General features: G+C 45.6%; 2 protein-coding genes across 3 annotated transcripts in view; one reads left to right on the plus strand and one right to left on the minus strand.

The window, feature by feature from the left end:
• Window positions 1-764: 764 nt before the first annotated feature.
• On the minus strand, window positions 765-12,357 carry LOC123758713 (uncharacterized). Of its 2 annotated transcripts, none has more exons than XM_045743291.2 (4): window positions 12,243-12,357; window positions 6,831-8,511; window positions 5,146-5,333; window positions 765-3,887 (listed from the first exon to the last, which is right to left on the minus strand). In XM_045743291.2, exons 2-4 carry the CDS (start codon window positions 8,493-8,495, stop codon window positions 1,829-1,831), a joined length of 3,912 nt encoding a protein of 1,303 aa, XP_045599247.2. In that variant the 5' UTR covers window positions 8,496-8,511; window positions 12,243-12,357; the 3' UTR covers window positions 765-1,828. The 2 variants fall into 2 exon arrangements, with proteins under 2 accessions (XP_045599247.2, XP_045599249.2); XM_045743293.2 differs by lacking the exon at window positions 12,243-12,357 and adding an exon at window positions 9,299-10,046.
• tamo (PUB and ZnF_RBZ domain-containing protein tamozhennic) overlaps window positions 3,883-13,189 on the plus strand; it is a 34,557-nt gene continuing 25,250 nt past the window's right edge. The window contains exon 1 of the mRNA XM_069334504.1: window positions 3,883-3,903. The gene's annotated coding sequence lies outside the window, so the exon portion shown is untranslated. The remainder of the gene's footprint in view (window positions 3,904-13,189) is intronic.

The raw sequence follows: 13,189 nt of genomic DNA on the forward strand, positions 1-13,189 counted from the left end.
TATATATATATATATATATATATATATATATATATATATATATATATATATATATATATATATATATATATATATATATATATATATTATGTAATATATATATATTTTTTGTCCAAACTCTCATAGTGATAGCCGTTCACAGCCAGCACGAAGCTCTGCACTATTTTTATATTAACAAATTAATATCATATTGATATTATAAGGTGGAAGGTGCTGGCGTTTGCCCTCGTGACGTAGGCACGAGACCAGATGTTGTATAACAAGAGATATTTAAATAAATGGAACAAAAATAAAAAATTTACTAAACACTTTCTTTGCTTATCCATTCTGTGTCCGCCATGGTGCCCCAGTGCCCCGGTGCCCTGGTTGAGGGCACCGTGCTGTCAAGACTGGTCAGGGATGGTCCTCTTTAAAGCTTACCCATTCCTCAGTGAGAAAGCTTACCCATTCCTCAGTGAGAAAGCTTACCCATTCCTCAGTGAGAAAGCTTACCCATTCCTCAGTGAGAAAGCTTACCCATTCCTCAGTGAGTATATGTACTACGACCCCTAATTTTTTTAGTTTTGTTTTTCTCCTCCACCTGTTACATTGATGCTTGGTATCCTGAGTGGGTATTCTGTACAGGCATGTCCTATCTTACTGCTCACCGGGACAGTAACTGCCTTGACGGGCACTGACGGTCTACACAACGACTGTCCAAATATATCGTTTGGTTCAGTTTACCATACAGCTGTCAACATTAGGGATATGTGCATATTCATGGATGGTAAGATCGTTTAATTTTATTACACAAGGTGTAAACTGTCGTTAAATAATAACAAACTCATTCATCGTGGACAATATTGACAAGATGCGAGGCGCAGAATAATATGTATATATATACATTGTTTATAGGTATACAGAGGCCCATTACCGCCGCCACACACAGGTGTACAGAGTGGTAGGTACTGCTAGAGTGAGCCCCGAGCACACCAGGAAGCACGAGTGCACTGATCACTGTGAGAGGTGTGTGTGTGTGTGTGTGTGTGTGTGTGTGTGTGTGTGTGTGTGTGTGTGTGTGTGTGTGTGTGTGTGTGTGTGTGTGTGTGTGTGTGTGTGTGTGACAGTGTGGTGAGTGTACACACCACACACATCGTGAAGGCAGTGATGGCAGCCATCATGAAGGCAGTGATGGCAGCCATCATGAAGGAAGTGATGGCAGCCACACGGTAAGTTGGCGCACATTTCTCACGTGAAAATGGCGTGTGAAAATCTGTGATTTTCCATGTTTGAGAACAACTTAAGGGAAACTAAGACATCAACGACTTGTTGCAATTATTTTCAAGTCCTTGTAGCGGCTTCTTGAAGGAGAATTACCATAGAAATACGAAGACAACTCTGGTGATCTTAGAAAACATTGCGATTGTATGAGGTCCGGTTACTGTGACAGTTGAGGTGTTCTTCACAGGCGAGGCTGGATGGCGTGACCAGCAGCTGGTCAGCTGTTTTTTACAGCTAAAGAAGATATCAGTCATCAAACACACAGCATGCATCATTAAAGCCTTCAAATCACCTTTGATCTTACACGCTTGGGCTGGACGGTAGAGGAACGGTCTTCATTCGTTCAATCTCCGATCGTCCTAATAGTTGGGCGCCATTCCTTCCCCCACCCTCTCGCCCCATCACAAATCTTTATCCTGATTCCTTCCAAGTGCTGTATGGTCTTAATGGCTTGGTGCTTTCTCCTGAAACTCCCTTCCCCACGACGCTATACTTCGGAAGCTTTTGCGCGTTGCGACAGAGACTTGAAAACATAATAATATGCTAGGAAGACACGGCTGAAAGGCTTTCAGAAGTCGGTAGATGTGCGTCGTCTGATTTTTTCTGCCTGCTGCAGCATTTGCTTCTGGACGCCCTGGAGCCACGCCCTCTTGATGGCGGGAGTGTTGGCGCGGAACTCGTAGGTGACGGGGTCCCTCCCACCTCCCTGACGGACCTCCAACTTGAAAGCCACGTCGGAGGTGGTGGGAGGGCCCAGGTTGACCTGGTCCAGCCAAATGTCCCACGTATACTCGTAGAACGGTGGCTTCGGCTTGGTTAGGATGATGATCTTCTCAAACAATAAAGCGAAATATAATCCTCCGCGTACCTCCTTCTTCCGCGTTTTCACGTCCATTTTATCGTGACGAATTATGTTGCCACTTCTGTAAAAATCTACTCGACCATTTATGATTGCGTCAGTAAGAAGCCGGATCTGGGCCTTTCTTACATAATTTTTTATGTGATCCAGCGTCTGTTGAGCCGACTCTCGCAGGGCTGAACTTAGGCATATCTGTCGTAGCCATATCACGTAGAAGGTGAGGTGCTGAACGGGCGAGATGTATAGTCTGGAATCGGTGCTGGTGTCCAACTGCGTGACCATTTGACTGCGAACAACCAGGTAGTCGATGTAGACGCTAAACGAATCAATATTTTCTAAGAATCCGCGAAGAATGTCGTGCGCAAAGCGTGATCTTTCGAGACAAGGAAGGAAAAGTTTGCCGTGAAGCTGATACAGTTTTTCCAAAAGAGAGCAAAGTCTGACCGGAGGCATTATAGTGTCTGGGTTTAGAAGAGAAGAAAGGTGACGCACATACGCCTTCTCCTGGTAAATCAGTTGTAAACAAGACTCTTCAATGGAAACTGGTGTTGGGTTCACAGAGTCCTCCTGCGTCAAGGCCGACATCAAGTGCGGATATTCGGTGAAAATGTTCAGAGGGAACATCTGGGACTGAGCCTGCATGGAAAAAATATCTGTTTGGGGATTTTCCCGATGGACAGATGGTTCGTTCTGCAGCACAATTTTCTGTAGCTCTTTAATCCATTCGTCCCGGAGGAATGTACTTTTGGCCTTGAACTTCATAGTGAGTCTCTGACATTGCCCCTCAGTGAGAGCGTGCAGGATGAACTCGCTCTCCCCCACGGCCTCCACCTCCTCCAGCTGCTCCGCCCGATAGTGAACCTTGTACTTGAAGAATTCCATCTTTGAAGACGTGATAACCAGCAAGTTTTCAAATAATATTACATTGTATTTCTTCTTCTGGAGCGAGCTTCCACCAAGGCACAGAAGCTCTCCAATCTGCAAGACATCGCCACCGAGTCTGAGGTCGACCGGGCTGTTGAAGACTGTAGCGATGGTCATGATGGTGTTGGCTTCACGCTTCAGCTGGTTCAGGTAGTCTCTCGCAGAATCCAATTCCGCCTTTTCCTTTTCCGATGCTTCTTTTTTGAAGCCCTCTAGCATCATCACATAAAAATTTATCCGCATAGACGGCTTCAGTATATTTCTCTTCAGATCGGGAAAATTTTCCTCAAAGTAAACCGAATATCGACTGAAATCTTTCTGGACAGTTGGGGTCATTATCATGTAACGATTATACGAATGGAATTGGTCGTTTCTAAACGCTTGTACCAATAATGTTGGATCGCCATTTGTTTCCTTCAGAGCATCATACAATTCAACCTGAAAGTGATATATTATTTCCATCTGCTTAAAGAAAACATCAAAATGCTGACGGATATGTGGAGGCGTTGTCTCACACATCATCTTATACGTGCTCAACATATTTTGAAGACACTTCAAATATTCATTTTCGTTCACCAATAAATACGAAAAGTGGCTACTGCACAAATCCGCTTCCTTCGAGACGTTGCCGACCATTCCAAGTCTGTTCGGGAGGCACTCGAACACACTGGAGCCACTGTCCCACGAGTACAGGGACTTGGTGCGTGTGAGGCCAGCACCCTCCTCGCAGCTCTCGTGTATAGAGCGGAGGTTGTCTCTCAGCTCCCCGCGAGGCTTCGCCTGGCGGCCGTCGCTGCTGCTGCTGCTGCTGCTCGATTGGGAAGATTCCGGGTCCTCGGCGTCCCTGAGAGTACACAAGGGTCAGTCTGATATAAACATTGGAGAACATTTTATTGTCATGTGATCTTTAGATTTTGAAGTGGAGTAACAAGGTACCGGTAAAGTGTTTGATAATCAGACCAGGGGCAGGACTCACCAAGCAGCTACGAAGGTACCTACAAACATGTAATCTCTTCTCAACCTTTGGCGGCTTTGTTTACACTTATTAAACAGCTTTCGAGCTTCCATGTCTGGAGGAGGCCAAACAAAGCCCAAAGTCCATTCCATGCACCCGCCAAACCCCCTGTTTATGAATGAAAAATGGTTTACACACGACTCACAACTGATTTCGTTCGAACACTTCCGGAACAAGTGCTTCACTGACGAATTTTGTTTGAACCACAACTCTATAAATGCCTCACCCACGTACTACAAATACAAATAATCGTCAACAGAACCTAAACACCTAACCTAACCTATGCCTATATGTGCACAATATGCTAATATTTTATAATATTAATTTATATTTGAGAAAATGAGAAAATTCCTGTTTAGAGTGAACAGCATGTAAAAATTTATGAATGCGTTTGTGGGGGCGACCGCTGGATGAATTTGGACTTGGTCTGAGGACGGGTTGGTTCCAGAAAAGCTCGAACGTCATCAGTTGTGAATTGTGTATAAACCGTTTTTCATAAATAAACAAGAGGTTTGGCCACTGTATGAACCAGCTTTTGGCCTTTGTTGATGAGGACGGGCTCGTATAAACAGCTTGCTAGTGCTACGGAACTCTTAAGTGTTCAGTAAATGTAAACAAAGCCGTCAAAGAATAATAAAAAAGGAACTAATTCACGAGGCATAGGCTATTCTGTTTATTAGAAACTCCGGCATGAGATAGAGGTAATAATCCCTGCTTCAGGAACCTGTGGAATAGGGAATAGTCGCCCTGCTTCAAATGCCCAAACATGTGACAATGGTAACCCTGGTTTAGGGAGAGAGAAGCCTTAAATCAGAAGATAGTAAATACAGAATATGCGGTCATATTCAATGAGACATGTTTAAAAGAAAACCTGCTGCCAGTATACACCAATATATATATATATATATATATATATATATATATATATATATATATATATATATATATATATATATATATATATATATATATATATATATATAATATACTGGCTTAGTGCTTTATCCACATAATTATCTTGCAGTCAAAAAACGTATTTCATTTACTTATTACCAAGAGGAAAGATTCTTGGTTGTAATCAGCTCACCTGCTTTGGGTACACCCAGTCGACGGCTGTTTCGTGAAAGTCTTGTTGCACCGAAGGATGGGAGCGTGGGAGGAGGCGGCTGTGGGAGCTGCCCCGCCCGTGTGACCAGCGTGGGGTGTGTGGGCGTCTGTGGGGAGGAAGGCCTGGCTCCCAACTCCCGTAGTGAAGGAGTTCGGGCGGTGCAGTGGCTGAGAGAGAACAAACAGGACTATTATCACACTATCCTGGTAAACTACTCACGCTAACTCCTCAACACGCGCATCTATGATTATTTGGATTTTATATATGTATCCTTATAGAAATGTCTATTTAATTATACATTTGTATATTAACATAAGACTGAAGAGACCAAGCGCCGTTTCATCCCGGTCTTAACTCTTAATACTCTCTGTTTCAACTACTTCTAAAATTAAATGAATGGAAAGTATAAGGATAAAACACACAACTAATGTGACTATACAGCACATGGAAGGGACACAATAAGACAGGAACGGGACAGAAGGAAAAGGGGGGGAGGGGAGAAGAAACGGTGCCCAACCACTTGGACCATCCGGTCGAACGCCTGACCTGAAAGAAGCGAGGCCGTCGCTGTACCGACCAACTCAAGCGGTTAAAAGGCAGTGAACGTAGATCGTGCGTCTGTTGTATAGTGACTGAAGGTTTTTTTGCGTGCAGAACAACCAATATGAGCGGTAAAAGAGGTGAACTAAGCAGACAGGAACACTCAGAGAGCCAGACGACTGAATTTCAGACACCAGACTAGAATTTGTTAAGCCTTGACTAAATCGGTCCACAACTTGGGTTATGACCGTCCTACAGGGTTAACTGCGAGGGATTATTAGTGTGAACATCTAGAGGAGAGTCACGACATACGAGTTAGTTCCGGCGACACACATCTTCACTGGCCGAGTATCGCCGAGTATCCCAAGTTACAACCATCATCATCACTACCTTCCGTCTCTACCGTCTGCACTTGTCTTCCCAGCTTTTCCTACCCTTCACCATCTTCCCTACCCTTCAGAGTCTTCCCTACCCTTCACCATCTGCCCTCTTCATCACCACCTTTCCTCTCCATTACCATCTTCCTTACCCATCACCACCTTTCCTATCCTTCACCATCTTCCCTGCTCTTCACCATCTTCCCTACCCTTCAGAGTCTTCCCTACCCTTCACAATCTTCCCTACCCTTCACCATCTTCCCTCTCCATTACCATCTTCCTTACCCATCACCACCTTTCCTATCCTTCACCACCTTTCCTATCCTTCACCATCTTCCCTGCTCTTCACCATCGTACATACCCTTCATTATCTTTCCTACCCTTTTCCACCTGTCCTACCGTTTTCCACCTTTTGCCACCTTCCCTACCCTTCACCTTCTCTACTCTACACATTTCCTTTATCCGTGTAATCTTAGTGAGGATGGTCTGTCGTTTAGCTAGACTTGAGATTGACTGGATAAACACCAGTCACCCTGCAAAGTTTGGTGAGGCTAGCCCCTTGCGTCTGGCCTCCAGCTTCGAACAGACAGTGGCTTTTATAGGTATGGATTAGTGTTTGTGTAGAATATACACAAAACACATGAATCATGTTACATTATGAACAACATGTAATACTTGATAGAAAGGCGCAAACTATTATTCACAAAAGTATAACACAAGTAATAAAATATGGGCTTTTGTAATTACCTTGAAATCATCAGCTGCATCAACAGTGGAATATTGATGGCTGTTCTGCGATCGTTTTCTGTTGATTAAACTTGAGCGGGATCCCGGCAGGTCGTCGTCCCCGAATTCAGCGCTTCGCTGTACTTCCTCAAGTATTCCTGACGAAGGTAGACTAGTCGACAATGGCACTGCTCTTCTTCGCCAGCAGTCATCTCTCGTGTTCATGTCGGGAACTGTCTGCACAGTGATGTGACCGACTGTACTCTCTGGCCTCTTCTTTCGAGAGTCTCTCTCGGAGTAAGGTTTGAGGGGCCATGGCATGTAGGCGCCATCCCCCCAAGGTGAGACACCTCTGCTTTTCTCTTCAGAACCTTCCCGGCTGATGACTGGAGACTGTTGTACAGAAGAAGATCTCGATAGTCTCTCATGGCCGGGGGTTGCGTCTGCTGCTCTCTCTAGTGGTAGATGTGCGCTGGATTTGTTCAGTGGATTAGATTTCTCTATGGGTAAACTTCCATATCTTCTAAAATTACTTATTGATGGTGCTTCCGAAGAACGATTTATCTTCCTGAAGGTGGTGGGTGAGGAAGGAGCGCGGTGCGAAGACGGGGACAGGCACCTTCCTTGCAGTCTGGCAATTACTGTCTGACTCCAAGACGAACTTCCAGAGTTATTTTCCTGAGAGTGTTTGGAGGACTCGTGGTCCGTTCGGCTTTCTTCACTCGGAGAAGTCACTTTACGACGCGGAGAAGACGACTGCGCTCTCCTGAAAAATGAGGCAAATCCCTTCCTTGGCTCATCTCCTTGACTAGATGCCTGAGAGGTGCTCTGTGAACTTATGGTTGGCGACGGAGAAGTTTTGCGACGTGGCGCTGAGGAAGTTTCTGCGTGCAGATTTGTTAATCTTTGTTGGTTCCAGGATTCAGTATTATGAGTGTTGTAACGTGAGGAATTTTGTGTTGCGGTGTGACCCACAACACTTGGACATGAGAAAGACTGGCCAGTGTGAGGGAATGGCGAAGGAAACACGTTTCGTGTGGGTGGCGATATATGATGATTTCCATAAACAAATGATCTCGACTTCCTCACCAGGCTGCTTTTCTGTAGATGACAGCCGGGAGAAAGCGGCCTCTGGTCGTCATCCGCCGATATTATGCTGCCGCGAGTCTCTCTTCTATAGCAAAGTGACTGTGTCTTCCTCACCTCATTGTTGATTTTGTGTAGCGTGTCCTCACTATTTCGGGGAGGCAGTGGCGGTCGATCTTGCATGGCCGGTCCTCCTAGCTGCTGGTCTTGCACGGCCCGTCCTCCTAGGTGCTGGTCTTGCACGGCCGATCCTCCTAGCTGCTGGTCTTGAACGGCCCGTCCTCCTACCTGCCGGTCTTGCACGGCCGGTCCTCCTAGCTGCCCATCTTGCAAGGCCGATCCTCCGAGTTGCCGGCCTTGCAAAAGTGGTGGTCCGAGCAGCCGGTCTTGTAAGGCAGACTCTCCCAGCGGACAGGGACGCGGCACGGCAGGTGAAACAAGCGAGCTGGTGGACTGGGGTGCGGACTTGGTGTGTTTCAGTGACGCTTTAAGTAGAGCAGGTGGTCGTTGTCGCCTGGTGGTCCTCAGCTTGCTGTGTCGAACGAAAGGTTCAGACGAGGTCTGCAGCAGCGGCTTCTGGTCCTCTTCCTCCTCCTCCATGGCCCGACACTCACCTCTGTAACCGTCAAAAATGTATTCAAACACACTGGGTAATAATGCCCTTACTCTAGCCCTAGCCTAGATCTGATGTCTGCACAGCTAAGAGCAATTTGTACTTCCTGTACTAGTACAGGGAATTATCTTAAGCTAGGAAGTAATGATGTCAATATGTGACTTGACCAGCAGTTACGGCTTGTTCCGGGGGGGGGGAGGGGGAGGGGTTGTTCTAAGTTACGTAACTTAGTTGTTAACATATAATGTGGAAGACTGTGCTTAACGTTCATGAAATTCAAAGATCGGAAATATCGTAATGTCGGAAAAACCTGAGGTTATGGAAACCCGGAGGTTGACCTCTCTGTCTCACCAACACTGAGGGGCTGACCTTTGTGTCTCACCAACACTGAGGGGCTGACCTTTGTGTCTCACCAACACTGAGAGGTTCACCTCTGTGTCTCACCAACACTGAGAGGTTCACCTCTGTGTCTCACCAACACTGAGAGGTTCACCTCTGTGTCTCACCAACATTGAGAGGTTCACCTCTGTGTCTCACCAACACTGAGAGGTTCACCTCTGTGTCTCACCAACACTGAGAGGTTCACCTCTGTGTCTCACCAACACTGAGAGGTTCACCTCTGTGTCTCACCAACACTGAGAGGTTCACCTCTGTGTCTCACCAACACTGAGAGGTTCACCTCTGTGTCTCACCAACACCGAGGGGTTGACCTCAGAGAGAGAGAGAGAGGAACTAAAATATTCCAACTTTTTATTTGTCCGAACACCCCGAGAACACAAGAAACACTTACGTCGGGGAAGAGAGTGGGGTCGGTAGGCAACCGTTCAGTAGTTGTGTCCCTGGTGTCTCACCAGGGCCACATGGAGGTCATGGAGTGACCATGTGAGGTCATGGAGTGCCTGGCACGCTCTCCCTGACCCGTGGCACACAAGCCAAGGAACAAGATGCAAGCGGAGAGTAATTGGCAGTCACTCGTGCTTGGATTAAACGAGGAGTATTAACGGGTGACTGTTGAGGCGAGGCGTCAACAACAGTAACGGTGACTGTTGAGGAGAGTGAGGCGAGGCGTTCTCAACAGGACAACAGTAAGCATCCACTCACTACATGAACAAGGGGCTACCAGTTACTGAAGGGTGATTGCGCTAGGTGCCTCCGCACCTCACAGTGAGGCACACACGCTATCTTATCGAGACTTGATATCGTGAATGGTTATCGACTTCTCACCGGAAATACGGACTTCTGTCACATGCAGAGACAAGGGTCAGATCCCTGTCAGAGGAACATATGATAATATCCCTCCCATAAATTAAACATTGTACGTAGTAGCCAAGATTCACTCATGTGAATTTTGACTGCTGGAGGCCGGGGTGCTGGAGGCTGGGGTGGTGGAGGCCGGGGTGCTGGGAGGTCTTGGGTGTGTGTTGGTCCGCCTCGACACCCGACGGCCAGATGACAGTCTCACTTCGGCTCTTGGCGGGAGTTGTTGCGTTACTCTATTGTCATAACCAAGAGCAATGGAAAATGTGTTTTCTTTTCCCCCCTTCTCCTGCTCCTCCTTCTTCCTCCTTCTCCTCCTCCTCCTTCCCCTCCTCCTCCTTTTTCTTCCTCCTCCTCCACGTCCGTCTCCTTCCTAGCTACAGACATGCATGTTTCCCTGGTGCTAGCTGGTAGCATTTCAAAGTTGGAGACCTGAGCCCATTTTGTAATTAGTTGACTGTAGCTGTAGCGAGTGTTCACGTGTCTTGGGTAATACTGTGCATGTGTCAGGGGCCGAGCAAAAGAGCACGAATATAAAAAAAAGAACTCGTATATAAAGACTACACAGTAATATTAATTGACTGTGTTGCACGCTTGCCTACCAGGGGCGGGTTTTGTAACTCATTATGGTACCTTTCCTCCTCTAGCTAAACATTATCTCCATTATCCTTCTCTAGCTAAACATTATCTCCATTATCCTCCTCTAGCTAAACATTATCTCCATTATCCTTCTCTAGCTAAACATTATCTCCATTATCCTCCTCTAGCTAAACATTATCATGCGTGACTCATTATCAATTTAAATTCGTATTACAAAAACTGTATTCGTAAATAGTTTTACATATATAATTGAGTTAGTTTACACAAAATTACAGTACATTGTTTACATAAGAGAAAATAATAAACACAACTTAATTTTAACACGTGATGATTCAATGCCGAATTCAATTTATCAATGAAATCTGTGTAATAACTGATCGCCTTCACTCACATCTTGACGCAGCTTCCTTGACCTGCCTCTGATAAAAGATAAGACAAATGACACTGTAAATATATAGGTAAATAGACGTTTTTGTTATGAGGGCAATTTACGTCCAGAGAGGCAGAGGCGTCTCAAGGTACAGGAATGATCGTTACGTTTTTGACAATGAAAAAAGTTGAATAAATATATAATGAGATCATTATTTAACGATTCCTTTTTGTTTTACCTGAATTGCAGTTATAAAATCTTATGACAATATTTTGTTTACTGTCTAAAATGTATTAAATGATTTGAACTACATCAACCCATCATCCTAAAACGTATATACTTACACCAACTGTTTTGTCGAACGTGCAACAATGAACTGTTGTGACCAACAAAGTTCACGTTATGAACTATAATTTCGTGGATGGCACGAACCAAAAAAAACCATTGCTAGTCCTAGTAGCACATATTTGTACTAAACGAGGCCTAACATAGCGAATATTAGACCTAGGATTAGTACAAAACGTGAAATCAAAATCACAATCATTGCATGCACCCCCCATGGGGTGCATAATAAATAAAGGAATCGGAAAATTTGCCAAGAGGAAGTCGTATGGCACCCGTGTGTCCTCAACGGTGTTACCAACCTCACCAGCTTGTCCGAGGGCCAAGAATATGTCCTCAACGGTGTTACCAACCTCACCCGCTTGTCCGAGGGCCAAGAATATGTTCTCAACGGTGTTACCAACTTCACCCGCTTGTCCGAGGGCCAAGAATATGTTCTCAACGGTGTTACCAACTTCACCCGCTTGTCCGAGGGCCAAGAATATGTTCTCAACGGTGTTACCAACCTCACCCACTTGTCCGAGGGCCAAGAATATGTCCTCAACGGTGTTACCAACTTCACCCGCTTGTCCGAGGGCCAAGAATATGTTCTCAACGGTGTTACCAACCTCACCCGCTTGTCCGAAGGCCAAGAATATGCCTTCAACGGTGTAAACGGTGAAGCCGACGTCACCCGCTAGTCCGGTGGCCAAACCAATGTTGTCATTGGTTTAACCAACGCCAGCTGCTAGTCCCGTGTGGGCAGCCAGCCATGAGCATACTGGTATAGCCAGCAACAAACGTTCATACAGCTCTAGACCGCCAGATGTTGACATAGTATAGTCAACCAGAAGGGGCAATAGAGGCGCGATGTCAAGTTAAATTAATAAACACAATTCCTCGTGTACACTTATGCCTCCGATGCTTCACAGAGTGTTAATAACAACATCGTCCACTTGAGTCCCTCAGAACTACAATCTCTCGCATGCAATGACCGGCAATGAATCCTCCTGTGTGTGGGAGGAGGTAGAATCTACTGGAAAAGATGGCGCCTGGCTGTGTGCACTGTTATCGTTTAAGAAGAAGACAAAAGATTGTTGTTTTAAGCTGGAACTGTGGTTGGTGAGGTGGACAATGGAAAGCTGGGAGAAGGACGACCTCTGGAGGAGCAGCAGGTGAGACTTACCTTGAGGAGCAGCAGTGAGAGCAGCAGGAGGCAGTGTTGGAAGTGCTGCTGTTGTGTTGCTTATCTCAACCAGCTGCTCGCACTCTTACGTGGCCTCGTTATCGGTGTTATCATAGGTCGTCCTTGCAAAGTGCGTTCTCGCCAACGAGGAAACTGGCACGTTTTTGTTGTTGTGAATAACACTTACATACACGTGTCTGTGTAGCTGCCCTGGAGGACTAGACTATATGATGGGCTGCATAGTTTGTGTCAAGAACTAGTTGCAAAAGAGCCCATTTCACAGGATGGGTGGTCATACAGGGACATGTTATCAGTACCTGTACGTGCAAATTTTGGAGGCATTCTGAAAGTTTGTTCAAGAATGTGAGAGTGGATAAATTGATTGTCAAGCTCCAGGTAGCTCATACCAGCAAGTCTGCAGGATCTAATGACTGGACACTCAATACCGTAGTGAGTGAGAATACATGACCCAGTTCCTGCGGCACTACTGAAGACGGGTACTACTTACAATGGCCATTACTGATGCCTGTACTCAGTGCTTCCTAAAAATGGGTACACACACACATGCTCAATATGTACTTTAGGCTCTAATGGTATACGTTACGTAATGTAATAGTCAGGAGAAAGCTCTTAGTCATTACAACTATATAACACTTGGAAGCGATATGAGGATAATGATTTGGGATAGGACGAATGAAATAAATTGTGCCTATACACTTGGATGTTAGGGGCTTGAACGCCGACCTGCATGAAGCAAGCCTGTCGTTGTACCGTCCAGCCACGTCTGGACGATATACATGCCATGTCATGGTTTCAGAATTGTCCTGAGCCCTTCAGCTTGTACTGATAAGACCGTTGGTTACTTGTTTTGGAATAATTTTCGTCGGTCTATGGTGAACCTTATCCAATACAACATTATATATTTTTGAAGGTGAGTTCTCATTTGG

Source organism: Procambarus clarkii, chromosome 31 (assembly GCF_040958095.1).
Source record: "Procambarus clarkii isolate CNS0578487 chromosome 31, FALCON_Pclarkii_2.0, whole genome shotgun sequence".
Taxonomy (NCBI): Eukaryota; Metazoa; Arthropoda; class Malacostraca; order Decapoda; family Cambaridae; genus Procambarus; species Procambarus clarkii.

Coding starts and splice junctions, on each gene's coding strand:
- LOC123758713 (XM_045743291.2), bottom strand. CDS start 8,495: ATGGAGGAGGAGGAAGAGGACCAGAAGCCGCTGCTGCAGACCTCGTCT. Junction 5,334..6,830: donor ATGCAGCTGATGATTTCAAG/GTAATTACAAAA, acceptor GTTCTCTCTCAG/CCACTGCACCGCCCGAACTC. Junction 3,888..5,145: donor ACTGGGTGTACCCAAAGCAG/GTGAGCTGATTA, acceptor GTGTACTCTCAG/GGACGCCGAGGACCCGGAAT.